This window comes from Chaetura pelagica, unplaced genomic scaffold (assembly GCF_000747805.2).
Source record: "Chaetura pelagica isolate M959 unplaced genomic scaffold, ChaPel_1.0 scaffold138, whole genome shotgun sequence".
In the NCBI taxonomy this organism is placed as follows: Eukaryota; Metazoa; Chordata; class Aves; order Apodiformes; family Apodidae; genus Chaetura; species Chaetura pelagica.
This window is the reverse complement of record NW_009954215.1, coordinates 6224665-6251325: the sequence shown is the minus strand read 5'-3', so window position 1 is coordinate 6251325 and position 26661 is coordinate 6224665. Positions and strand designations below refer to the sequence as shown.

The 26661-nt window shown below is 43.4% G+C and overlaps 1 protein-coding gene across 1 annotated transcript in view; it reads left to right on the top strand.

Moving 5' to 3' along the window:
* MAD1L1 (MAD1 mitotic arrest deficient-like 1 (yeast)) overlaps positions 1-26661 on the top strand; it is a 353023-nt gene that overhangs the window by 257089 nt on the left and 69273 nt on the right. The window contains exon 17 of the mRNA XM_010003276.1: positions 6472-6662. Coding sequence (XP_010001578.1) covers positions 6472-6662 — 191 coding nt within the window. The remainder of the gene's footprint in view (positions 1-6471; positions 6663-26661) is intronic.

Genomic DNA, 26661 nt, shown 5'->3' with positions numbered 1-26661 from the left:
CTACTCTGAAGCATCTTTGCCAATGAGGAGGAGAAGGAAGGGCAGAGGAAGCTCCAAGCAGTGCCCAGGCTGGGATCCCTGAGGGAGCCTTTTGCTTGGTGGTGGTGGTTCATCTACCAGGGCTGAATCCTGTACCTAGGCCAACTTCAAGTGTGCTTGTGAGGTTTGCAACCTTGTAGTGTAATCTCAGGATTACCAGGAGAAGAAAAGAGCCCTTTACTTAACCCTAATCCGTGCTGTGTGTGTAGGTACTACAGGAGAAAGTTCATCCTCTTCCATAGCTTTCTCTCTAGTCCTCAGTGTCCTCCTCCTTTTATCCTAGCCTTCTGGTGTCCTCTGCCACTTTATGCAAATTATCTGAGTATAAAGGTTGATTATGGACTTCTCTCCAAGAGATGGTACCCTTGTAAAAATGTGGGTTGTCTGAAATGGGGGCTTCAGGCAACCATCTTCAGTGAACGGAAACAAAGGGGAAATTTTCTAAGTGGGGAGTCCTAGGGCAACACAAGAGCTGTAGCTGCCCATGGTGGTGGAAACCTTTAGTGGTAACATGCTGCCTTTGAAAACTTCCCTGAGCTGCAGGAAGGGCAAGCGGGTGGCTGGGGAGGGAGGTGGGAGGTGCACTGAACCATATGGTACGTACACAGTTTAAAAATAAACCAGCGTTGAGTGATCCAATAAATACCACTTAGGTTTAAAATTGAACAGCCAGAGCAGTCTGTTGAATATAAAACTGTTTTTACCTTCAAGAAAAGTTATAATTCATGGTTGTAATGTCACAAATGGTGAGTTTTGCAAAGCGTGGTTTCAGGCAGCCAGGGAGGAAGGTTGGGTGAGGGTGGGAGGTGTGGGGCTGCCGTGCTGGGCGGGTGGCCTGGTCCCACTTCCCCGGGGCATAAAACACACCTATAAAATCCATCAAAGCGAATTTTATTTCTCAAAAGCAATGATCATAAACTCGCCGACATCAGAAAACACTCAGCTCTCCTTCTATTAGCCTTTGCTTAATATGATACAATTTATTTTTATATGGTGTCCTTTACAGGATATCACAGGACTCTCTTCAGACACTTCCTCATAAACTAAAGCTGGAAGAGAAAATTTCACTTCAGGGTTTGAAGAGGGAATGACTGGAAGGATTTTGGGTGCAGAAAGGCAGGATTAGAGCAGCAGAGAGTCAGATGGGAAGGACAGACCTGCAGTACAAGAGTGTAATTAAATAAGAGTCTGGGGGTACAAGTGGGGGTGATTGATGGGTGACATTGCATGGCAGGCACAGCCTTGTGGAAATGGAGAGAAGCAGCTTGTCTAAATGGGAGAGAATGAGGTTAATTGTGGTCTTGCTTCTTGGAATGGAGAGAATAGCCTTTCCCCTTCTCATTATAGACCTTGTGAGTATAGGATGGGACTGCAGGCTGAAAACACAACCTAAGGCTGTTTTTTAATAGAGTAGGGTTGGTAAAAGTACAGTATCTCCATAGCAATGCTGGATGGTATCTGTCTGAGGCATTCTGGCAGGGTCAGCAGGGATGGGAATTCATGTGTAAATACTTTATCCTGTGTGTGTTGGAATGAGTGACCCCCAAACATGTTACTAAGGGAAAATAACCTTTACTGGAGAGTTAGGAAGGACCTCAGGCCTTTTTGAGAGAGAGATTTATTAGCTGGGATCACAACTGAATCAGTGCAGCTACATGGCTTGTTGCATCTTTGGGGATGGGCAGAACAAATTTGTGTTCACCTGGAAAAGACTAGTGATATGTTTAATTTCATGCCACTTTTGGCATGCTGTGTGCCACATTGTTTCGTCCTTTTTCCCTGGGGAAAAGGTTAAGGGTGGGTTTGGTTTTCTTTAGTGTAGAGTTTGCTATTGCTGTTGATTGACCTAGCTGAACCTGAAGCAGGAGCCAAAGCTGTGGTATTTCCAGGGAGCTGTGAACATTTTTCAGATGTAAGGAGTGCAAAACTAATTGAATAAAAAGCAGTGACGTTTTCAAAATAAGACCAAAAAAGCCCAACTCATATTTTATTTATTTATCCAAAATAATTTAAATTATTCATTGAAGTAGATTTAAGTGTGTGAAAATACAAGGTGTTTCAAGAAGCAGCATCATTAGGGGTAGGCTAATCTTTTGGCTATATTAATTTTGTAACAGATTCATGATTTATTATTTTTTTCAGTGAAGATTTTCCTTTTCCCCATCAAACTTTTCAGGATGGGCAACTCCTTGTACATACTCTTGGTCTGAATACAAAGAAGATTATTATGAGTTCTATATATTTTCCTGTTCTCCTCCTTCATTTATTTTTCCAGGCAAATGGCAGCCAGTCATTATCCCTGATCAAGGTGTAATCTGCCAAATCTCACCCTTATTTTCTCATTTCTTATTTGTTTCATTAACACTTCAGTGAGAAATGCTTCAGTGTCCCTTCTTTGGGATGAAGGATGTTTATGGTGTGACTTTTCCCACACCTGTAACTTCTCTTGCCTGTTTTGTGCGAGTCTTCCAGTCGAACACAGGACCTCACACAGGGGCTATACATACAGGGATTCTAGTTTTCAAACACTGCCTTTTAAAGACATAATTAAACCTAATTCTCCAAATGTTGTGAAAGATCTCAAAGAATCAAGACTTTCAGTGTTCAGTAGGTGGTTGGTAAAAGGGGTGGAAACAGTCATGCTATCATCTGTTAATGCACCTTGGCCCGTCCTGAAAGGCTCTCACTCTGTTCAGTGGCCTCTTCAGCTATGCCTCCAACACTGCTCTGAAACATGCTGAATTTGCACTCTGTGGAAATGATGACTTTTAAATCAATTTTTCCTGACTGTGCTAGAAATTTGGCGGGAATTAGCAGTATTAGGTGAGGCTTAAGAATTAGCACTGTCACATCTTTGAATTCAGACACGGAGCAAACAATGAGCTGTCTCCTAGCTTAACATCTTCACTTGGTGGGGGGAGTATTAGAAAGATTAAGTACTGTCTGCAAGTCAGTGCTGATGCTGCTATGCTGTTCTGTGGGTGCAGGGAATCTGCAGTGCCAGAGCAGAGATGTTGCATGGAGAGGCTATGTAGGTACCCACTGCCTACAGACAGGCAACCTGTGTCATTTTAGACACCTCGAAGTGTCAAAGATGTTGACCTGGGGCTTGCTGGTGTGATACAGAATGTGCAGGAACTATTTTTACTGCTGAAGAATGGTGGGAAGCTGTGCAAAATATCCTAGGGCATCTCAAATGGCTTTGTTTCAGCAGTGGGATCCCATCCTGCACTTCTCAAGTCTCAGATTACCTTCTCACCAAGTTACTCTGCCAGGAATGCTCCTCACAATGCAACTTCTTGGTTGTGTCAGCAGAGCCCTCAGCAGAAAGCTGGGGAGTAGTTGCAGTCCTGAGTGTTGTCCTGAGTTAATTTGGGAGTATTCCATGGAATAAATACTGCAGGAGTTGTGCATCTGCAGTTGTTACAGCTGAACTATTGAGAGCTGCACTTAGGCATAAAGGAAGAGCAACCTGGTTTACAGTCAGGGTTTAAGGGATGTTTCACTGGGGACAGTTGCAAACTTAAGCAATCCTGTCATGTCTCTGTCCGTGGGTTTTTCTACCCTGTTCCCAACCTGTGCCACTGAAGAAACACTGTTGGGGATTTGTTGATGGAGCCACAGAGGGGATAACAAGGCTTTATCCTGTACCTAGCTAGTGCTGGCACATCTGGCTGTGTCTACATTAGCAGTTACTGAGTTCAGCACCTTGTGCCAGGGGCTGACACAAGGCATCTCTAACAGGGAGATAAAGTTTTTTCATGCAGATGAATTCTTTCAGCCAGGAGGGCTGACTTCTGCTACGCCAGAACTGCCGCAGGCACTGGAGGGAGGGCCAGGAGGAGCTGCAGGAGGAGGCCAGGGCAAGCTGTCAGGAGTGGAGGCTTGCTAGGCCTTCAGTTGAATTGCAAGGCTCAGGGTTTCTTGCATAAAAGACTGTTTGTAGTCAGAGTTTTTCTCTTTTCACCCTGAGGGCAGTGGAGGAAAGCAGTTGCTATCACTTAGTTGCTATTCTGAGTTTACTTTACATGGTTGTAGCCTAACTAGGCCAGTGCTGGTGGGTGATAAGGATGCAAGCCAAGGGGTGTGAAGAAGCTGGTGATGGCCATTAGCAGTGCCCAGTCTGAGAGACAAAGCACCAGAAAAGGCACTAACTCTTCATGAATAAGAAAAGCTGTTCAAGGAGTTAATGAATTAGAGTGCCATCCACCCCCAAGGTTATAAAAGCCAGGAAAGGCAGCCTCTGAGACACAGTAGGAAAAGGCAGATTTACTTTTCCAAGGCCAGGCTGCATTTATTAGGGGGAAAAAAAAATACTGCTGTTGGTTGTGTGCAATATATTAAAGGCAGTGTGTCTCTGACAGTGGCAAAATGTTATTTACCACTGCAATGTGGTCACTCAGTTTTTGCTTTCATATATAGGATTTTGTCCTTAACAGTTGCATAGCTGAATGAAGACTGTGAGAATATTGAGGTCAGAGCTGCCAATTAACTTCCTAATTTCAGAGGCTGATTACTCAATTAATATAAAGACCAGACCCAGCTGAGATGATGGGGAAAAGGTTGTAATAATCCAAGGGAGGATTGAGTTAATGATGCAGTGATGAGTTTGACATGAATGGGAGAGTGAGTGGTCAGGAAAGACAGCTTTTTCAAGCTCATGAGAAGGGGCAGTGTGAGACCCACAACCCTTCAGGCTTCTGAGCAGTGTTTGGATAGTCTATTTACCTTCTATCCTTTAGCAATTGGGGGATTCCCTGTATAGCAATGTTTTAATGAACGAACAGGTATGTGATGTTCCCCAAGACTGGTTTGCTCCATACAGAAAAATGAGATAAAGCTGGGGAAGACCCAGAGTAAAGGTAATACTTTGCTCATACATCATCTCCACAGGCAGCTCAGGAAGGTGGAACTGAATTAACTGAAGGTAAGGGCTTGGCCAGCATTAACTCTCCCCGCATGGACGCTCTCACTCAGTAGTAAAGGGATATGTAGTTCTCTTTAACCATTAAAGAGTTCCTGTCCTTGTCTGGGGATTAAGCTGAATCAGATTAAGGCCAAAGGACTTCTAAGAAGGGGTATCGTCCGTGGCACTTTAACTTAACACACTGCATTATCCTTTTGTCCTACCTGGAGAACCTAGCTAAAGCAAAACAGAGGATAAGAGGAGACTTGCCTTCTTCTGGTGCACTTGCAGCTGCTCAGAGGTAAATCACAGGCAAGTTCATGGCCTTGCAGTTACCATCCCACTCTTCCTGCACTTGCCTGGGAGGTTGATGGAAACACTTTTTGGCAAATACTTGAGCAAAACTTCCACAGCCTGCTTGGGAAACAAAAATACTTTAGCATGGGCTGTGTAAGCCCAGCCAAAAATCTTCCTTCATACTCAAGCAGTCACCTTGCTGAAGTGTCTGCTATCCTAGTTCTTGACTCTGAACTAGCTAAAATAAAGACATATGGCCTAATGTGCTGCACTTATGTGTCTGATCACAGCACAGACCAAGCCTTAAACTTCAGAATGACAAAGAGTTATCTGAATGAGAAAGTCTGTTTGTTTGCTGTTAGAAAGAGTCAGGGTTTTTTTCTAACCCTGGACTGCGATGTTGATAAAACAGGCTGACTTTGTAGACATCTCTTGTGTATATTAAAGTAAAGCTGATCTCAGTAATTAATGGGGGGATAAATTGAGGTTTAATTACTCAGAAGACACCTTGGGTGAAAGATTCATGGTAATTGTTGTGTATCCTCTTGAAGGATTCACAGTGCTGGCGGCTCCCTTTGTAGCAATAAAATGCAGGGTGAGTGGCAGGCAGTCTCACAGGACCTCTCTTCTAGAGACTAGTCCACTTAAGGTAGCAAATGCAAAGAGGCAGTGGTACTCTTCAGGCTTTTTATCACAATAAAGCCCCTTCCCAAGTCTTAAGGGAATCCTAAGCAGTATGTCAGTTTGAGATCAAAGCACTTACAAGCAAATCAAGAGTATGTTGGAGATTTACATTATAGGCAACTACCTCCTGGTGCAACCACACAGAGGTGTACTTCTTTTTATTTTTCCACTTTCTTGCTTCCTGTAGTGTAACACCCTTCTCTTGGGCTCCATGTGGAAAATAAGATATGTGTGTTTGGGGAAACGGATGCTGTGGCTTTGAATTTTGTAGCACGTTGTTAAAAGGCTGGCTGAGCAGAAGAAAAATCCATCCCACCAAGACAAGTCTGTTTCCCTTATTCCCCAGTTTATTATCTTTAGGTCTTCTGGGACCAGAAGGAGAGCAATGTAGCTTGCCTGTTTCTTTACTCTGCCTGCTTAATTCACTTTTAAAAAATTTAATTAACCTTTTCAATGCACTTAGTTTGGCTAGCAATGTACATAGGGTGCAAGGGCTCTGTGCTGATGACATATACAAAAAGTACCCATTTTCTTTCCCCCCATAGAGCTGAAGAAGCAAGTGGAAAGTGCAGAACTAAAAAACCAGCGTCTGAAAGAAGTTTTCCAGACCAAGATCCAGGAGTTCCGCAAGGTGTGCTACACACTGACAGGGTACCAGATCGACATCACCACTGAGAGCCAGTATCGACTCACCTCCATTTATGCTGAGCACCAAGGGGACTGCCTGCTTTTTAAGGTAGGTCCCTGCACCTGCTTCTGTGGGTTCATGGTTCTCATCCTGCCAGCATTTGCTCTTTCTCAGTGATTAGGCTGGAAAAATCACCTCTCCCCAGCAATGTGACAGGGCATTTCTTATGAGGGAAGTAAAGATGCTTTCTTCTTTTAAAAAAGTACTTTAGAAGGTTTGACATCTGGTCTCCCACTTATATATCAAAGTCAGGAGTGAAGAGACTATATATGCATAGTACCTCAGGCATCTGGCCTTGTACTTCACCTTTTTTATACTACCAGTGATATATGCCACAGCAATAAAATCTTATGTAACCATCAAAGTTTCATCCTTACTTCACTGTGAGATGTATGTCCTTACTGTCTCTGCTATCCTCTAGCTTGTCTGTATGTCATCATCTTGACTTTATGTAAATTGGAATCCTTTTTGAGCAGCAGCTCATTCTTGTGTGTATGAAGTGCCATTTATGTGAACAGCTCAGATGAGTAGCAATAACACTCTGTCTTCTGTCAGTCTGGTACCTTTATTGATCTAGTTTGGTGATCTGAGGTTGGGTTCTGGCTTCAGAGATGCTGTTTCTCTTCCATGTTGCCTTCCAGCTAACACAGTTGGATTGAGAGCTGAGGTGTGACATTAGACTTGCCAAGCTGTTAAGCTCCAACTTTACATTGATTCAAGTGTCAACAGCCCAGGTTTACAGGTCAGTGGGAGAACTTTCTCCTTCTCAGTGACAAACACAACTGGCACTTAAAATCATACCTGCCTCCCTCTGATTCCCTCGGGGTGCATCTCTCTTATGAGAAGTATGAGGCTTTTGGAGGTGTTCAGTGGACTGTACAAGCAAGACCTAGAGCAGTTCTGTTTCTGCAAACCTACTGCTGTGTGCCAGTGGGGATTGCTGCAGTATTGTTTCTTTCTGTAACAGGATGTTCTGCAACTCCAGAGCCTCAGAAAAAAACCCTCACCAAATAAAGCAAGTGAGGTAATATAAGGTAATATAAGACAGCACCTAGAATCATTACTAAAATGAGGGAGATGTCACCAAAACTGTTGTATTACTTGGCTTCAGGACATTTCTGGGCTGAGACAAATGACAGCCAGAAAATAAACCTGGCTGTTTGGGAAGGGGGATAACTGTCTAGGTTTTAAGGTGCTGTTCTTGAATCCTAAAACCAGTTCTCTGTTGAGATGGTGCAGTGCTCTGAGCTCTAAGACTGCCTGTGCTCACATCTGTAGTGTTAAACTTCAGCAGCCTCCTGGAGATGTCTGTTGGATGCCATGTCCAGACAGTACAACTAGCAGTTCTTTTGTCATAGGAGAGATGGTGTGCTTGGAGAAAGTAAAGACCATGTGAGAAAATGGCATACTGCCCCCATGAACAAGAGCTGGCTGGCTTCTCAGTAGTTTGTCCCCAGTAGGATCAAATTCTTCATGTCATGGCAATATTAAAAAATGGCATGCAAAAGAATACATATACAAAAAGTACCCATTTTCTTTCCCCCCATAGAGCTGAAGAAGCAAGTGGAAAGTGCAGAACTAAAAAACCAGCGTCTGAAAGAAGTTTTCCAGACCAAGATCCAGGAGTTCCGCAAGGTGTGCTACACACTGACAGGGTACCAGATCGACATCACCACTGAGAGCCAGTATCGACTCACCTCCATTTATGCTGAGCACCAAGGGGACTGCCTGCTTTTTAAGGTAGGTCCCTGCACCTGCTTCTGTGGGTTCATGGTTCTCATCCTGCCAGCATTTGCTCTTTCTCAGTGATTAGGCTGGAAAAATCACCTCTCCCCAGCAATGTGACAGGGCATTTCTTATGAGGGAAGTAAAGATGCTTTCTTCTTTTAAAAAAGTACTTTAGAAGGTTTGACATCTGGTCTCCCACTTATATATCAAAGTCAGGAGTGAAGAGACTATATATGCATAGTACCTCAGGCATCTGGCCTTGTACTTCACCTTTTTTATGCTACCAGTGATATATGCCACAGCAGTAAAATCTTATGTAACCATCAAAGTTTCATCCTTACTTCACTGTGAGATGTATGTCCTTACTGTCTCTGCTATCCTCTAGCTTGTCTGTATGTCATCATCTTGACTTTATGTAAATTGGAATCCTTTTTGAGCAGCAGCTCATTCTTGTGTGTATGAAGTGCCATTTATGTGAACAGCTCAGATGAGTAGCAATAACACTCTGTCTTCTGTCAGTCTGGTACCTTTATTGATCTAGTTTGGTGATCTGAGGTTGGGTTCTGGCTTCAGAGATGCTGTTTCTCTTCCATGTTGCCTTCCAGCTAACACAGTTGGATTGAGAGCTGAGGTGTGACATTAGACTTGCCAAGCTGTTAAGCTCCAACTTTACATTGATTCAAGTGTCAACAGCCCAGGTTTACAGGTCAGTGGGAGAACTTTCTCCTTCTCAGTGACAAACACAACTGGCACTTAAAATCATACCTGCCTCCCTCTGATTCCCTCGGGGTGCATCTCTCTTATGAGAAGTATGAGGCTTTTGGAGGTGTTCAGTGGACTGTACAAGCAAGACCTAGAGCAGTTCTGTTTCTGCAAACCTACTGCTGTGTGCCAGTGGGGATTGCTGCAGTATTGTTTCTTTCTGTAACAGGATGTTCTGCAACTCCAGAGCCTCAGAAAAAAACCCTCACCAAATAAAGCAAGTGAGGTAATATAAGGTAATATAAGACAGCACCTAGAATCATTACTAAAATGAGGGAGATGTCACCAAAACTGTTGTATTACTTGGCTTCAGGACATTTCTGGGCTGAGACAAATGACAGCCAGAAAATAAACCTGGCTGTTTGGGAAGGGGGATAACTGTCTAGGTTTTAAGGTGCTGTTCTTGAATCCTAAAACCAGTTCTCTGTTGAGATGGTGCAGTGCTCTGAGCTCTAAGACTGCCTGTGCTCACATCTGTAGTGTTAAACTTCAGCAGCCTCCTGGAGATGTCTGTTGGATGCCATGTCCAGACAGTACAACTAGCAGTTCTTTTGTCATAGGAGAGATGGTGTGCTTGGAGAAAGTAAAGACCATGTGAGAAAATGGCATACTGCCCCCATGAACAAGAGCTGGCTGGCTTCTCAGTAGTTTGTCTCCAGTAGGATCAAATTCTTCATGTCATGGCAATATTAAAAAATGGCATGCAAAAGAATGACTAATCAAGTGTGGATTCCCCCCCTAAATGCTCCTTTTGCTCTGTCTTCTTCACTCAAGTCTTTATTTCCCGGTAGGTCCAGAGGATGGAGGTAAGTGACACTAGGTAGAGCAGCAGCAGTAGATTCAAGATCTCACATTTCCCAAAGGTGTATTATTTTTGATTCATGCAACTCCTCAAATTCTCTTACCTCACACACCCCTTCGGATAAGAAAGGCAGATTTGCTAATCAAAGCCTGAACAACAAAATCTCAGACTCTTTCTCCCTGTTCAATAAATCACAGACAACTCCCACTGTCCCAGCTTAGGGCAGCAGTAGCACATAAACAACAAATTATTTCCTTGCTGAGTCCAAGCAGCTGGTTCTCATGTATGTACCAAGGCTTGAATCCTGACGTCAGCTTCCAGCAAGGTTGTGTTTGTACTGTGGAATTCCTGAGCCGTAGCAGACCTAGCAGACTGTAGGTGTTTGTGTGCATTTCATTAACCCAAAGAGGTCACAAAGCAGGGAATGCTATTTGTATTTATTCCATTCCAGTGATTTATGGAACAGGGCCTATATAATTAAACCACAGAAGTCCCCTGGCACTTTATAAGCTTCTGTAGTTTGCCTGTAAACTTTAGGGCATATTTCAGTAGCTCTGCTGGTGGCATTTAATTTTCAGTGGCGCTTCAATAGCAGGGGTGTAATAGGAGCAACTGTAATGTAACCCCTTCAAAGTTAAACAAAGATGAAAGATGTGCTTGGTTTTCCCAACCAAGGTATGCTGTTACTGTAGTAGAACTTATTATCTGCCTGCTCTATGTCCAGCCAATTCACATTAATTGGAATTACAGCTTCAGTGAAAGGGTTAATCACAGTGCCATGTTGTGAATAGAAACGGCTGCATCTATAAATGAGCACTGAATTCCAATGAAGCAGTATCAGTATTTATTGGTGATCCCTGTCGATACAATACATGAGCTCATCGACCTGAGGAATGTTCCAGTGATTTTCAGACCCCCTGTGTGTGAGTGGGTGGGAAGCAAGGCTCATCTCAGGCTTCACAGGTCGCCCTCACTTGTTTGCTCTTTTTTATTATTTTAATTAAATGCTATGGAAAGTGGTGTTACAGATTCCTCACCAGGAGCTTAGTTCCTGATGATTTTATTTTTTATTGTAGGCTGTAATGCATTATAGTTATTGGGGCACTTGACAGTTTCATATTCTGTTCCTGTTGCTGGTACATTAGATATGTTAGGCCATGGCACAGACTTGATGTTCTGCATAATGCTTGGTTGGTGTGTCTAGGCAAGGCAGCCCAGAAGATATCCAAGCACTGCACTGACTCCCTTTGTAGCAACCTATTAAATATATCTGTTAAAACAAACAAACATTGCTGGGGAGCCTCAAAATGAGCTTAGCCAACTTGGAATTAAGTGCTGGCAAATCAGGATATCATTGCTTGGCCGTGTGTGTGTCATGCTGTTTATCCTTGTCTCTGGGTAGATCCTGAATGAGTAAGGAAATGAGGCCTTTAGAAAGGCAATGACAATATTTTCAGACAAAGAAAGTCTTTTGGTAAACAGAAAGACTGGTCAAATTTGAAGAGGAGATGATTTGGAGACACTTGTACAAATGAACAAACAGTGCAGAGAAATTAAATCATGGGCTTTTTCTTTTTGTGTGCCCAAAGACACTATCTCAGCCAAAGCATTCAAAGCCAATAAATTTAAAATGAAAAGGGTAAAAATTATTTTATTTTATAGACCCCATGGCTTCAAGGTGCTGCTGAGAACAGGAACTCAGTAGGTTTTCAGAAATTGTAAGATATCTTTATGGGCAAATAATAATACCTAGTTTACATAAAATATTTGTATTTAACTTCTCTGCTATGAGATGTAAAGACAACCTCTTACAGAGGTTGGGAAGAAATTTCCTCTGCATGCTGCTTTTTTTTTTTTTCGTTGTGTCTATGTATGGTTTCGCTGCTGCTGTACCTGGCAACCTTCAGCTCTGTCCTGTGGAAATACTTGGGATGAAGACTTGGGTGGAGAAGAGAGTGCTTAGAGAGAAGGATCTGTGCTTGCACAGCCTTAACATCAGGTTGGCTGGGGTGTGCCAGTGAACAGTGTACAGAATGAACAAGATGGTTAATACAGGCATTACTTTGATCACCTGAGTGCTCTTGGTTTCATCTTGAAGCTGACAGTACTGTTGGGAACTCTGGATCTGAGTCTGCATGCTTGGCGTACCTGCAGTTGCAGTTATTTCCTCCTTGATCCAAGCAGAGTATCTGCAAGCAGCATGTTGTAGATGTTTGTTTCTTTTTACATCTCTATCTTCTCCCCTCTCCTCCTCCTCACCCTTGATGAGTCTCGAGAGGAGAAAGAAATCACAATTTTGATGGAGTGCTCTTCTTCCAGCAGCCGTCTCGCACTCTTGCACACACAATCAAAACTAACAATGGGGCTCATCGGTGGAGCAGGCCAGGCAGCAAGAGATTGATTAGAGAATGTAGGCCTCTGTTAACTCCTCATTCTTGTTAATTGCAAGTTATTTTATTTTTATATTTTGTTTTCCATTTACCCGTGTGGTTGCTGGAGACTTGATATCTGCTCAGCTCTGGGAGCACCTGCTATTGTTGTGTGAACATGATGCCTTTGTGCCAGATGATTGTGCTGGGATTCCTGGAAGGGTCAGTGAGGACCTATCTTGGGTTGCACTAATCAGCAGCTCTAAAACAGGAGCTGTTGAGCAATCTGTGGAGTTAAAGCATCAAATCCTCTATTTAAACTTCCTACGCATAATTTTCCTTCAGATGTTGTAGCAGCCTGTTTCATGTTAGGATCTAACTTTAATTCTTGCTTCTGTCTTCATCTTTTTCTGGACTTTCTCATGGTTTTTTTTTCCTCCTGACACAGTTTCCCTCTTCCTGCATGTGTTTCCCTGAACAGCTGCCTATCCCCCAGGGCAGGGTAGGAGTTTTTACTAATGATTTTTTTTTCCTTCTTTCTTTTTAAAAAAAAAACTAAACCAGTCACCTGGAGGAAGTGGAACTGGAGGAGCTCTACCATGAAGTTTAGGTTTTACTGCACAATTTCAGAACAAAAAGATGCTGCTCCAAGACTTCAGGAGGTTGTGCTGAAGCCTCCTTCCAACTGAGCAAAGTTGATTCTCTGCTTCTGTTTCTCATCTGTATGAGGGGAATGATGCTCCTGCCAATGTCTCTAGATAGTTGTGAGCATAAATTGACTGTGCTGCTTTGGGCTGGGTAATACACTCCCCTGTTACCTGTCGGTCTGGCACAACACCTGTTTCCAGTGTGTTGGCACCACTTGCTCCCCTTCTCTGTCACGCCTGTGAGTGTGCCAGGATAGACCCAGCTATGCAGGTAATTAATGCTGATAATGTTAGAGAATTATTCCAGTGACTGAGTCTTTCCTGACTGGCAGGTGGATGGTACATGTTGAGGCTCTTTGAAAGGTCAAAGATTTGTCTTGCTGATGAGTGCAGCAGGTAAGAGAAATGAGTTCAGGCTTTCTCCTCTGTTGAAGTGACTGATGTGTTACACTGTGAGGCAGGTATACAGCCCCACTTCAAAAAACAAGGCTGGTTTTTGGGCTGAAGTTGAGAGGTTGGTTCTCAGGTGCTGTTCCTCTGCATTTCCCTGTTTGCTTCATAATCATCAGCTGTTGGCCAGTGAGTTGGCATTTGCCATTTCGCATCCCTGTGCCCCAAGGACATGGTGGTGCTGGTGCTGTATCCCCAGGTTTCTCTCTTCACAGCACCCTGCTTATGGTGGCATGAGCTCCACCTCTCCATCTGCACTCTGCCTCTCTCAGCAAAGGAGCAGGGCACTGGAAAAAGGCAGTTTTCAAGATAGTCCCACAAATTCTGCACCTGACCTCAGCCACCATCACTGACAGTACTGCTGATGGCCTCATCCAGGCAGCAAGACCTGACGGATATCAGCCATCCCAACCTATGCACCCCAGCATCTGTTTTCACAACTTCTGCAATAACAGCAAGTAACCTAATTACTGTAATAATAATTTTTTTAAAAATAAGCTTGCAACTCACCTCTGTCCAGAAATCCCATTTTCCTTCATTAAAGCATCTAATATTTAATGAAATGGGAGAGACAGCCCATGCTTTCTAGCAGAGAGTCACAAGCACCAACATGGAGCACAAGTCACTGATGAGAATTTAATTAAATTAAAGTATCCAGGCTGGCTTAGCAACATGTATGGCCCTGGAGGGATGCTCAGTGGAGAACATCATGCAGGACAGGTCATGCTCTAACTCTGCTTGTGCTTACATCCAGCAGCCACTAGTTCTATCCTCATGCCCCAGGGTAGAGCCCGGCAGCCCTGAACCAAGCACAAAACCTGCTGCTGCACCAGCTTATGTTAGCAGGAGGCAGAGCAGATCCTGGCTGACTTACTTGCTTCCATGAAGGCCTCTCCTTCACTTTTTCCTGTTTCCAGCACCTGTGTGATTGCAATTTGCTTAAGAGTTGTTTTTGTCACTGGCTGTGTCCAGTCTCCCTGTGGGAGGTCTCTGGAGAGAATGTCTGTGTCCACCCGCTGCTGTATTTGAACAGCTTACAAAGGACTGTGTGGGCTGACAGAGCTGTGTTTACACACCACAAGATGAAGACAGCGTTAAATAACGGATAAAGTAGAGGGGACATAAGCAAACCCTTCCTGGGTTCTTGTTCCCGTCTCTGGCACTAAATCTCTCTGTGGCTTTGCGCTAGGTCGCTTGACTTTGGTTTCCTGCATCTGTCTCACCTGACTGCAGGATATTGCCATTTGTGGTCTTTCACAGGGCTTTGAGAAGCTTTTTAAGATGTTCTGTGGTAGGGAAGCTGTGTGTGAATGAGTTGGAGATGTAACCAGTGCAGCTGCTTTTGTTACATGTGAATGGATGCAGCAAATTGCCCCTCAGACGCAGGGTGCAGCCACTGAGGGCCAGGCAGCCTGGGGCAGCACAGTTGCCCCTTCCCTTTTCTGTGGGTACCTGCTACCTTTAATTGGCATGAAACCTCTTCAGTTGATTTAATGTATTTCTTTGAATCTCTGGTAGTTTCAAAAGGTGTTCTACTTCGAGCCAGTGTGATTGGTGCTCTTGAAGGAAAAGGTGATGCCTTCGAGCCTGGATGCTGGGGGAAGACCAAAGCTTCACTGCAGCACACATGAAATGGGTGTTTTGCAAAGCAGCTTTTGATGCACGCTTGTCGCTTTCCCTGGCTGCTCTGTTGTGAATTTGCAGAACATGCAGAGCTGTGTCAACAAACCACAACCCCGCTGTTTGCTTGCAGATGATTATGTTCAAAGCTGCAGATGAAAAGAAGTGGAAATTGCTGGAGGTTTTTATCCTTTTGTGGGGGAATAGTCTTGAGTTGCTGGGTACCCCTCTTCTCAGCTGTCTTCTCTGGCTGCTCCAGTCTCAATTATTTGTCTGGTTTTGGACGTGAGGAGGAAGGGACAGGTCATCTCTCCTGCCTTGGGTCAGTTCTGGGTTTCTGTGCTGGGATTGGTCTGCTCCAAGGCTGCTGTGTTCAGCTGCAGCAGGGCTGTGTTATGACATTGTCTTCTGTGCCATCCTTGTGTGACAAATGCTGTCAGGGACTTTAGTGATCCTTATGGCTCTTTCTTCCACTTCTGATCCCACATGGACATCCCTGAAGCCTCATTTTAGCTAGCAGCAAGGACTGCCTGGCACCACAGAGGGCATGTGGTCAGAGCATTGCCAAGAGAGTTCAAGATGCTTTTTGTACCACTCTTTGACCTCTTCCCTGCATGTTCCAGCAGCAGGTTTGTGAGCAGACCTCTAGGAAATGCAATTAGCACCAGGAAACATCTAAGGCAAGATGCAGCTGGTAGTATCTGGCAAAACACCCACCAGCCTGTGGGTGCCTCAGGTCATCACAGCACAGCTCAGCCTGCACAAAGCCACTGCCAGAGTGAATGGCAGCTGTGCTTCTCTCTCTCAAGAAAGCAGCATGTTGTTTAAATACAAATATAATTAGGACTTATCTCTTACTTTGGGATTTATAGCTACTCCCTATGCTTGACTGGGGCAGAAGATTTTTTTTATCTCTAGAAAGGAGGGGGAGTGTATATTAAAATTTGTTGACAACAAAAGATTCCCATACTGGCATAGTTTTGGGACATCTATAATTTCTGTCTAAAGAATGGGTCTGGGTTCATATAAAGGTCTTCTCCTTTATATAACAACACAAACATATAAATGCTTGGGTTGTGGCTTCATCCAGAATTTCAGAGTTAAAAGACTTAAGCCTAACTTCAGTTTGGATAACAAGGTGGTTGGTCCTTTCCCACAAGGCTTGGCATGAGAGTGGGGAGGGATGTAGTGGGAGAATAGTAAGGAGCAGAGAATGGAGTGTGTGGTCACAGAACCCCTTTGGCAGCCACAGGGCCAGCATCAGGGGTGAGACAGGAACTGGGATCTCGCAGCCATATGTTCCTCTGTCATTTATGTGTTGCTTCCACTCTTCAAAGTCTAAATGTTCAGTGACTACATGGCTCTTAACCATGAAGTCAGTGTTGCATAAACCAGTTAATGCGCTTTTGCTCAAACTGGCTTGCCAGTTTAAGATAAGAGCCTGTATTTCAGACCTCATTAGGCAGCAGCAGTTTGTGGGATCCCAGTCTCTGCCATGTTACTTGTTCCCTGAGACCTTTACCTGAACAGAGGTCTCTTTGCTTGTAGAAAAGCAAAAATACTAACTGCTGCGCTTTGCTGCAAGGCATCCCACCTCTGTTTGGAGGCAGTTGTTGCTGCAGAGGGCTGGAAGCACATTGAGCATTCAGTCATGGCATTTCTTGAAGATTTGATGCACTTCACAGCATCAGAGACTCTTAAGCACAATATGCCATGCAGGCTCTCCAGATCAGGACGTTTTCTGTCAATGTTACAGTATCAATCTATTAATGCTGGTGTCCTTGTCATGGTGCTGTATTTGTGGAGCAATGACAGTGTGCAGCAGTAAACTGAAAATCCTTCTGGAGAGCTTTGTTACAAGGACTCGCTGCTGTGGTTCTGGTGGACTCCTACCCTGTGCTATAGAGCAACAGATTTTGCAGTTCAGCTTTTTACTTTCTGTGTACTTAAGGATTTAGTACTTAATGTGGATACAGATTAATGTTGGGATTTAAGAATGGATCAGCTGTCTTTATTCATGCTCATGGAAATGGTGAAAAACCTATCCTCTTCTCACTTTTGCTTCACACAAACAAGTACATGAATAATCTTAACTCCACACACAAGAAACATTCATTCTGCCCTATGTGAATGTTAATGGGAAGAGCAGGTAACTTGATACTGGTTTAGGATTTTGAATTTAATGTATTTTCCTTCTTGCCAATTGCATGAGAGCATCCTTTGATGAAGAAGTGCAGAAAGGTATTTTATGTCAAATCATTCTTGTAAGGAATCATAGCAAAATCACATTGCTGCTTTCTCTTCCACAAGGGAAGCAGAGAATTTGAGAGCTGAGGATGACCTCCAGCTTTGATAACTCCCAAGATTGTCTTTTGATGGCATCTTTAGCATCTAGAAGAAGACAAGCCTGTCTGCCTGTATCTTGGAGGGAATACATCAAACTGAGGATTGAAAATTTTGATTTGTCCCTCATCTGTATTCAGTTTCAGCTTAAATGAGTAGCTGATAATGGTGGTTCTATCTCAACCATGTTCTGGAGAGCTGACATAAATTTCAACCTTAAACTGCAGGGTTTGTCTGTCTTAATGGAAGGCACTGGAAAGTGTTTCATGTGCTCGATGTCACTTTGCATTTCTGGAGAGGGAGCTGTCTGCAGATTTCTGTGTGAAGCAGATAATGGGAGAGGTGAATGCAGCACAAGGCAGGGGATATAATCACGTTGATGCTTTCAGCACCTGGTTCTCATGCCATGTGCAATGTAGCTATAATGGGTCTGCAGCAAGGGTTACTAGTCAGGTGTCAGTGTGCTTGTCCCTGCAAAAGCTCTTGTGTTTCTGCCTGTTGAAAGGGCCCAGCTGACAGTTGCACAGAGGCCCAGAGGTTTCGGGCATATGTGTAAACAGCTGTGCATGGCAGTACTTCCCAGGAGGTTGTCAGACATCTGTGCATGTGTCTGTCAGGCAGGAATCTCACTGTGTTGTCCTGGGAAAGCACAGGAGATGTCCTTGGCTTTTTGGCAGAGTCACTGCAACCCGAAGTTGTTTTTCTTCATATAATTCCATTAGAGCAATGACAGTTTCAAGTTGGAACAGAAAAAGACCTGATGAAAGGACCACTCTGTAAGTGGGGAAGATAGACAGAGTGGAAGCAGTAACTAGCAAGGTAATAGACGGTGATGGATCTATAATCTCTGAGGCTGCTGTAAGCAGTAAATTCCTAAATAGTGTCCTTTCAGCCTTAACCTATTTATTTGCAAAGTGCTAAATTTAATTTTCCTTAGTCTGCAGGAAAGCAGCGTCCCAGGAATAAACCTTTAGCCCAGCCAAGAAGCTGTGCCAAAGTGCTTGTTCTAGCATTTCCATTTCCTCTTTGCACAGAGCGTTAGGGTTGTGTGCCCCAGCACGTCACCTCTCAGGTGTGTTGGTGTCATGAATCTGGAGGAGGGATGTATCCTGCTCTGGAGCCTTTTCAGAAGGGGAGATTTAATAGCTGTAGGTTCAGTAAAACTACCTGGACTCTGTAAGAGCAGGATGAATGAACCTGTCCCAATGTAGGAAAGCTGGCACATGAAAGCAAGCAAGAGAGCTAACACTGCACAGATTGATGCTCTGTCTGTCCCATAGGGCTGCAGTGCTGAAGGCTCTCAGCTCAGAATAACTTCAAGTGTTGAACAGAACATAAAACCCCATGTATTCTGAAACTTTCACAAAGCCACACCTTGAGGAAGAAAAGTGAGTTTTCCAGCTCTTTCCTCACCAGTCTGCAGGATCCTTGGATCATGCTCTTTCTACTGTAGATGTGGATGCAGATGGGAAAATAGACCTTGTTTGTGAGTTGAGAAGGTGTCTTTCTCCAAGGATCTTTCTTCCCTATTCTTTCATTTTAAAGCACATTGTTATAGAAAATATGATTAGCCACACTGGAATTCTCTCAGCCTCCAGTCAGCTTGATAACAAGTGATAGATGTAGCAGGATGCTCCATCTCTCAGTATCCCAGTGTTGGTTAACATTTACATTTGGAGATATTCCCCTTGCCCAAGGCATTGTGTAGAAATCCATGAGTACTTATGTCTTGGAAGAACATGAGGTTTGCTCTCTGCACTAAATAGAGTGCTGAAAGGTTATTAAACTGAAATCGCTGTTCTACAAAAGCAGAACTTGATCAACTTAAAAGCACATTTTCCTACCAGATTTTTCCCCCTTGGTCCAGGTCTACAGGGAGGCTTCTCGTGCAGGGGGTAAGCAAGCAGTGTGCCAAAGGCCTTCAAACTGCAAAGGGGCATCTCCAGCTTGCCTGAGCTACTTCCATCACTCAGGGACTGAAATTTTAATCATTGAATTAATTTTTCAGAAACTAAAGTGCAAATCTGTACCCCTAGTGGCATTAATAATGAATGCAGAGAAGAGAGACATTGAAAAGAGAAAGCAGGGCCATGAAATTTGGGGTTGGGGAATGAACTCTATTATCATAATTATTATTATTTTGGGGAGATAATGTATGGGATAGATCTCCTTGTCCCCTTCTCCTTGTCTGTGCCTCATTCAACAGAGTCCACTTCTTTTCTCTCCAAGGGCATCTTTTTCTAATACCTTTCCCCTCTGCTTGTCTTTGCCTGGATTTTCTTTTCCAGGGTAAATATCCAAGCCCGTGCATACTTGGTCCCACTCCTCATCTCCAAAGCAGCCCCTGAAGCACTGGGGTGGCTTTGGTCAATACCATGAGAAGTGAAGCATCAGGCTGTGGGGTTCACCTGCTCCAGCCCATTAAAAGAGCACGAGGCCTGAAACTGTAGCCAAGATGCCACAGCTTTTTTTCTGCCTTGCTTTTGGCTCCATCCTTCCTCTCTCAACAAGCACACAGATTGTAATTTTTTCCCCCTAATTAAAAGTATTATATACCAGAAGATTAATTAGAAATGAAAGGGATTTTTTTTCCTTCCCTTTGTGTTGGTGGAGAAGGCCTATGCCAGGCGACTGCCAGAGGGAACTGGGATTTCTCCCTTTAATGGATTCCAGGCAGTTTGCCTCTGGACAGCTATCTTATAAATAATGAATGGTTGCACAGATTTTCCCAATTCTCAGGCAGTGCAGGTGGTCTTCATTTCAACCATCCCAAACAAATCTGGAAACAGCAGGGCATTCCTAGCCTCGGTCACCATGTGAAAGGGACAATTCCTCATGTTCTTTTTCCCCTCCTCATTGCATGCATCATGAAGACCACCTACAGTTATGGATTTGTATTTTCATTTATTCAAAATCCCATCATACAAACACAACTGTGCTCTGCTGTTCTTCCTCCCTGTCACACAGTGCTGCCAGGAAAGCCAGCTTTTGCATGGGCATTTGCAGTGGGTGGGCATGTTTGCATAAGGAGGTGGTCTTCTTGTGGTCATATGGGCTGAGGTTCTCCAAAGCAGCATGTGGGATTGTTGTCAGCACACAAGACTTAAGCCCGGGTACACGTGCATGATTGTAGGACATAGCCAAGGCCTTTGTGATCCCCTCCAAGGCTCACAGTAAGAGGATGATTCCTTGAATTGTTAACTAATCTTCAGAAATGAGGATTTGGTTCAATGGGTGCTCCACAGAGACCAGCCTAGAGAAGAAATCCTTTCCCAGAAGGATAGCTATTCTTGAGTTAAAAGCACCCAAGAGTGATTTATGTAGCAAGGGGACTTTAAAGTGGCCCTGGTGTAGGGATGAATTTCAGCCTGGAGGAGAAATGACACAGCCTGAGAGTTTCTCTTCATATTGTGCCACTTGCCCTGTTTATTTCCTCGCCAGGAAAATTGAAGTGGTGACTGCAGTTAAGATGAAGGTGAAGGTCCCCAGCTGCAGAGTGCTCCTGTGGTCATCAGCCACCTGGTTCAGAGAGAGGCTGGGGATTGCTCCAAGAACCTTTTCTGTGGCTCTAAATACAGCAACTAATGACACCTTCCACTCAGCAAGAAGAAAACAGAATTACTAAACTTGCAATTTGGCACAGTGGGAGTGTGAGTTTGTCCTGCCAGGTTCTTGTTGCTGTATATTTCCAAGATTTTTTTTACTTTTTTTTTTTTTTCCTCTCAAGCAGGTCTAATTCAGATCAGGGGGTTCATTTTAAGACCTAAAATTATGCATATAGAAGGCACAGCCCCAAAAGGAGAAGACTGCTGCTTATAAGTCATCCAGCTCAAAAAGGAGAATGTGGAGGTTCTCTGGGAAATGCCACATCTCTTGGCCTTATGAGTAATGTGTAGTGACATCCTCTTAGAAGCCACATTCCCAGTACAGTGTTGAAGGAGAGGTGTGTATTTCCATATAATTTTAATCATTTTGACTTATGGTTTACCTTGGTGCTAGGCAGGCTGCACAGAGGTTCCAGGAGAATACTATTTTAGATGGCTTTGGGGGCAAAAGAAAGAGGATGGCTGAAGGCAAGGTTAGAAATTGCTGAACTTGAGCAAGTTTTGCAGTTGTGTGCTGTGATAATTGAAGGCTTGCTGTTAAATGCTGCAAATCTGCTGGAAGAGAAAACATGGCCCCAGTTAGAGCATGCTGCAGTCTTTTGCTGCCAGTATGAGAAAGGAGAGTGCTCTTAGGGCAAGAGGTGCTGTTTGAAAGGAAATATGAGGAGCAATAATGACAACTTAGCAAGGCCCTATTCTTTTTGGGGTAGGGTGTGTGTTGTAGAGGGGCCATTCATTATTCATTCATGAAGGCTCATCCTGAAGATACATATAAAACTCTAATTTCTCCAGCAGTGCCTGGAATGGACCTATTGAACTGAGCCTTCCCTGGTGCTATCAGGGGATTGTGGGGTAAAATAACTGAATACTGCGAAGGTTAAACTATGCCTTGCTAGTTCCCCTTCTACTCCTCTGTATGTTGTTGCCCCAGATCTGTGTTATGGCACTGGGGGACAGACAACTCTCCCCCACTCAGACTGGTGAGATGTGCTCAGAAGCTAATTTCTGCAGCTGGCACCAAAATGCTCAGAGCAAATGAACACATGGTTTCTGGAGCACTGACTTGCTTTAATGTTCTTATCAACTATTTTGCAGTCTTTGTTAAAAGAGGTCAAAGCTCATCCCCCTGGGTGGAGACTTCTTGAGCACAGAACTTATTATTAGGGCAGTACCATATCTTGTAATTAGGGATGTAATTCCCATCTCTGTAGAGAGCTAGCCTATAGCCTGGGTACCATTTAAGAATTTCATGAGATGAATTAAGCAAGGTTGGATTGAGCAATACAATGAATTGCAGCAGGGATCACTTGCCTGAAGTCCTGCAGGTGTTTCAGACAAGATATGCAAAGTAAATATGTTCCCTCACTGTCCTTGCCTTTCTTTTCTGTAGTAGCCAGCAGAATCCCATAGTTCTGGGTGCCATGCAGTAGTGACAATCTGATGTCTTGAGGCATGGTTATTTGAAAAGTTACCTCATCCTTGCTGTAGAAACCAGCAGAATATGTGTTTCTTTTCTTTCTGACACTGAAGTATAAAGATGTTTGCCTGCAAAGACCCTGTGTCTTAGAAAATCACCATTGCAGTGCATCTGAAGAGTCAGATTTTGGCAAGCTTCAAAGTATGATGTAAGAGATTCTTACTTAATTTAGCACTTTGTTAACTTCACTCTTATTTTATTTTTTTTACCCCTTTACCCACATGGAAGGTAGCAGTGCTGATGGGATTCTGCAGGGAGTACTGGAGTTTATAAGCTTTGTATAAAATCATTTATGTAAGTGCAGAATAAATCAAACAAACTTGGAAACTAATAAAAAAAAAATGAAAAGCCATCAGCTTTGGGCTTGAAACAAGGAATAGGTGAAAGACTGAAAGAAAAGGACAGAAAAAGATGAATTGTGAAGGAAAATAGAAACAAAACTGCCATACAAAAAAGGAAGGAGAAAGAGGGAAAGAACAGACATAAAACAGAAAAAGCAGAGGAAGGGCATGTAAGTTAATGCGATGTATTTTCCTCTAATTATATTCATTTGATGTAGATTTGTGCCAGGCACTTTACAGCAGTGTTAATGAGAAGAAGGAAGCAAGAGTTGATATCCATAGTGATTTAAAAGGTAGAACTTAAATCAAATTGGTGCTCTTCTGGGTGAGCATGGGTATATTTAGCAGCACAGCGTGCTATGTGCTGGTGCAGTCTTACACCAGCTCTTCTGAATGAAGATCTCAAAGCACATTGTGTGACTTGCAATGCAGTATTTCACTAATTTTTATGCGATCTCAGGTGCTCAGAGCAACAGTTGCCAGTTGGTTGCTGTGTTCATATTTTTACACAGCACATGTCAACATGGAAGCTGGGTAAGATGTCCATTGATGAGACTAGTCCTGCCATCTTTATGTCACTCTTGTCCTGCACCCACCTTTGGAAAGTTTTTCTACCACTATGTTATCTTTAGGTGTGATGCTCTGCATGGTCTTTCTCAACCATAATTCACCTCACAAACGGAGCATGTTTCCTCTGAAAATTTGCATTTGTCTTACTTTCACACATCATCCTCCAAATGGACAATAGTCTCATTGCCCCCAGTTCCCCCACCTCACTCTAAAGATGCACAAAGTGCTGAGGAGTCACGTGCTGTGCTTGTGATTTCTCAGTAGTGCAGCTTGTGTCTCTTCATCCACGGTCTAGGTTTCATGGGGAAAAGGGGAAAGGATATTTCCAGGGATTACAGAAAATTTACCTTCCCATATGTGTTGCTCAAAGAAATGGAAAGCTCATGCACGCATGGACTGCCTTATTACTGACAGGTAGGAAAAATGCTCTGGAATTATTCACGCTGGCTCCTGGCAGAAGCTCAGAATCTCATGGATTATCCACTGAGGCAGAGATGAGGTGAACAATAGGGGTTTAGTATAAGGAATGTTTCCCCTGCTTTCAGCACGTCTCTCCAGCTCCCATCTCTGTTGCCTGATTGCACTGTAATCTTGCTCATTACTCTGTGGCCATAACCTCCTCTCCCCCTTTCAGCAGTGGAGAACCAGCAGCCAATTTGCATCCAGAATTAAGGTTCTGACCTTCTCAGCTTCCCTCCATGCTCAGTGACTGCTGCAGGAGGTACACAAAGGCTCTCTACTAATTGTCAGAGAAGAAAAATTTCTGACCCTGAATTGTTTGCCAAGGTACTCTGTTGTTTATTTTCCTCTGTGCAGCAACAGTTTTCAGCAATTGCAGAGGATTGATTGCTCCTGGAGTTTATTGGAAGTGCCTGGTTTTAAAGGCATCTGAAATATTATGGGTGTCAGATAGGAGATAGCTGGTCACTCTCCTGATCAGGAGAGTTGTCCTCAGTGCATTTCACCTGCCTTTTGGGAAGTGCCAGTCATACCTAGGAGCTGTATTTGCTCTTACTAGTTTAACTAATAATGCTTCAGGTGAATTGCTTGTTAGAACAGGTAAAATTGTAGAATTCTCTCTGGAAAAAGAGATGGGATTATTCTCCCAGCTGAAAAAATCTGCAAGTTTTGGGCACAATAGACCCATTCGTACACAAAAATATACCACAGCTTTGTAGGTGGTAATGACTTTTGTCAAATTCTTTTATTTGTCACTTTAAACTATCGGCTTACAGAGGAACCACAAAAACTCCTTGTTGGTAGAAAGATAGCTTTAAGTTGCTGAATCATTACAAGCATCTTAATGCAAAAGGAACTAATCTTTTTATCCAGAGCTAGCTTTGGGCTCTGCTTTCCCTCAGGACCTGGATGTTGTAGAAGAATAAGAAAATTAGCTCTAAAAAGATAACTTTACTGTATGTGAAGCAATCCTATCCCCACATTTCTGAAGGCTGCTGCTTGCAGTGTTGCAATGTTGCAGGATAGAAGATATAGGTAAGATCTGGTGGAACACCCAAGATGTCCACAAGGACACAGAGGGCACTTCCCATTGTTTTAAGTTTACAAGAATACATAGTATATAGTGTTAGAAACTATGGGTAATTATATTTTGCAATGAAATCTATGAACATCTGTTCCTTTTCCTTTTGGTGCCAAATCCCAACCTCAGGAGTTCATGGTGTCTCCACAACAGTCAGCACATTTGCCCCTGAAACTAAGTAGAGGTTGTGAGGCAGGAGAAGTCTCCCATGGAAAGTAGTTTTCTTCTTAAAACTTCCAGCAGTATCTATACAGGGCAGAGGAATGCAGAGCATGGTGGTGAGAGCAGAGGAAGCCTGGTCTGTGCTGCCCCTTGAGCCAGGAGCAAATGTTCTGTTCCCACGTTCCCTGCCTGCCCAGTAGCCCCAGCTGCAACTGCTGTTGCCACCTGGCACAGTGCAGAGCCCTGTCTTTGTCTTGGGTGATTATAAAGAGCAATAGTTAGCCTCTGAGCTGGAGTTTTCTGGCAGGGCAGAGCTCTGGATGGAGTACAAGCAGAAGTTCTCCAGATGATGGAGGAGCCTACCTCCTTCTGTTTGCTTGGAAAAACCTCACCTGCACCACTGAGATGGCCCAGCTGAACTGCCATTGAGTGATGGGTGATACTCATGGATTAACTTTATTGGAGTTGGGTGTATCCTTGGCTAGGGGGTTCATAGCTGCTGTGTCTCAATCAAAAAACCAAAAGTTTTTATGCCTTCTGGTTTAGCAGAAGTTTCTAAGTGTTGTGGAATCCCCTCCTAGAAATATTTAATCTTCTGGCTCCTTTTTTTTTTTTTTTTAAACCCCATTGGGAAAGCTCTTGGTTAATGGCAGAGATCCCATAGCAACTGCAGCTTTTCTTCTCATAGCAATCACAGAGAACCAGTAATGATGGCTAGCACGTTGCAGGGAAGAAGAATGTACTCTGTCTAGGGTAGACTTGCAAAGAGTAAATTGGAGTGAAAATAGATTAAGTCTTTCCATAGTTCAATGGCAAAAGAAAATCACCCATCATTTGCCTTCTATCTCCCAGATGCATTAAAATGTGGGAAATGCTCAATCTCCAAAACCCTTCATTTCTTGACAGGCTTTATTCACTTGCTTTTCTCTGCTGTTTTTATTAATTTATTCTTAAAGGCAGTTCCTGCTGTGCCAGCTCCTTTCACTGTGTGGCTTAGAGAGATGTTGTTCTTAGATCTCACACAAGCAGTGCAGGATCCTGAGCTCAAGGCTTGATGGATACTCTGACTCTTCCATGTTTCTTTTCTGCCTTTTGCTTTAGGCTTTTGCAACATCCTTTCAAAGGAAGAGTGGAAACAAAAAATCAAGTGTTTGAAGAGTTTCCAATCTTTTCTGTGCCTTTTGTTGCACATTATATAGAAGTCCCAGCTAGTGCAGAAAAAATAAGTCTCTCTGAACCTGACTGTATTGTGAAAGACTTGGATGGCTGATTAGTGATACAAGAAGACATTTAGAACAGGGGAGGTTCCCACCTCTTGGAGGATGTTCCCAGCGTGGACATTAAACAATTTTAACGACTACTTCTTTGAAGACCATGACCTTGTTCTTCTTCCATTTCCAGGCTTCAGGTTTATTGGTCTCCCAAGGATCTCAGAGCAGTTAATCAGCTCGTAACTCACTACTTCTTGACACATTAAGCAGCAAATTTGACTCTAATTAACAGCTTTTATTAACCTGAGTTCCCCCTTCCCTCCTCCTGTTTCACTCTAGAGACTCCTCAAGCCATTACAGGTTTTAAAGTTAACTTCATTTTTACCTTTTCTTAAAAAAAAAAAAAAAAAAAAAAAAAAA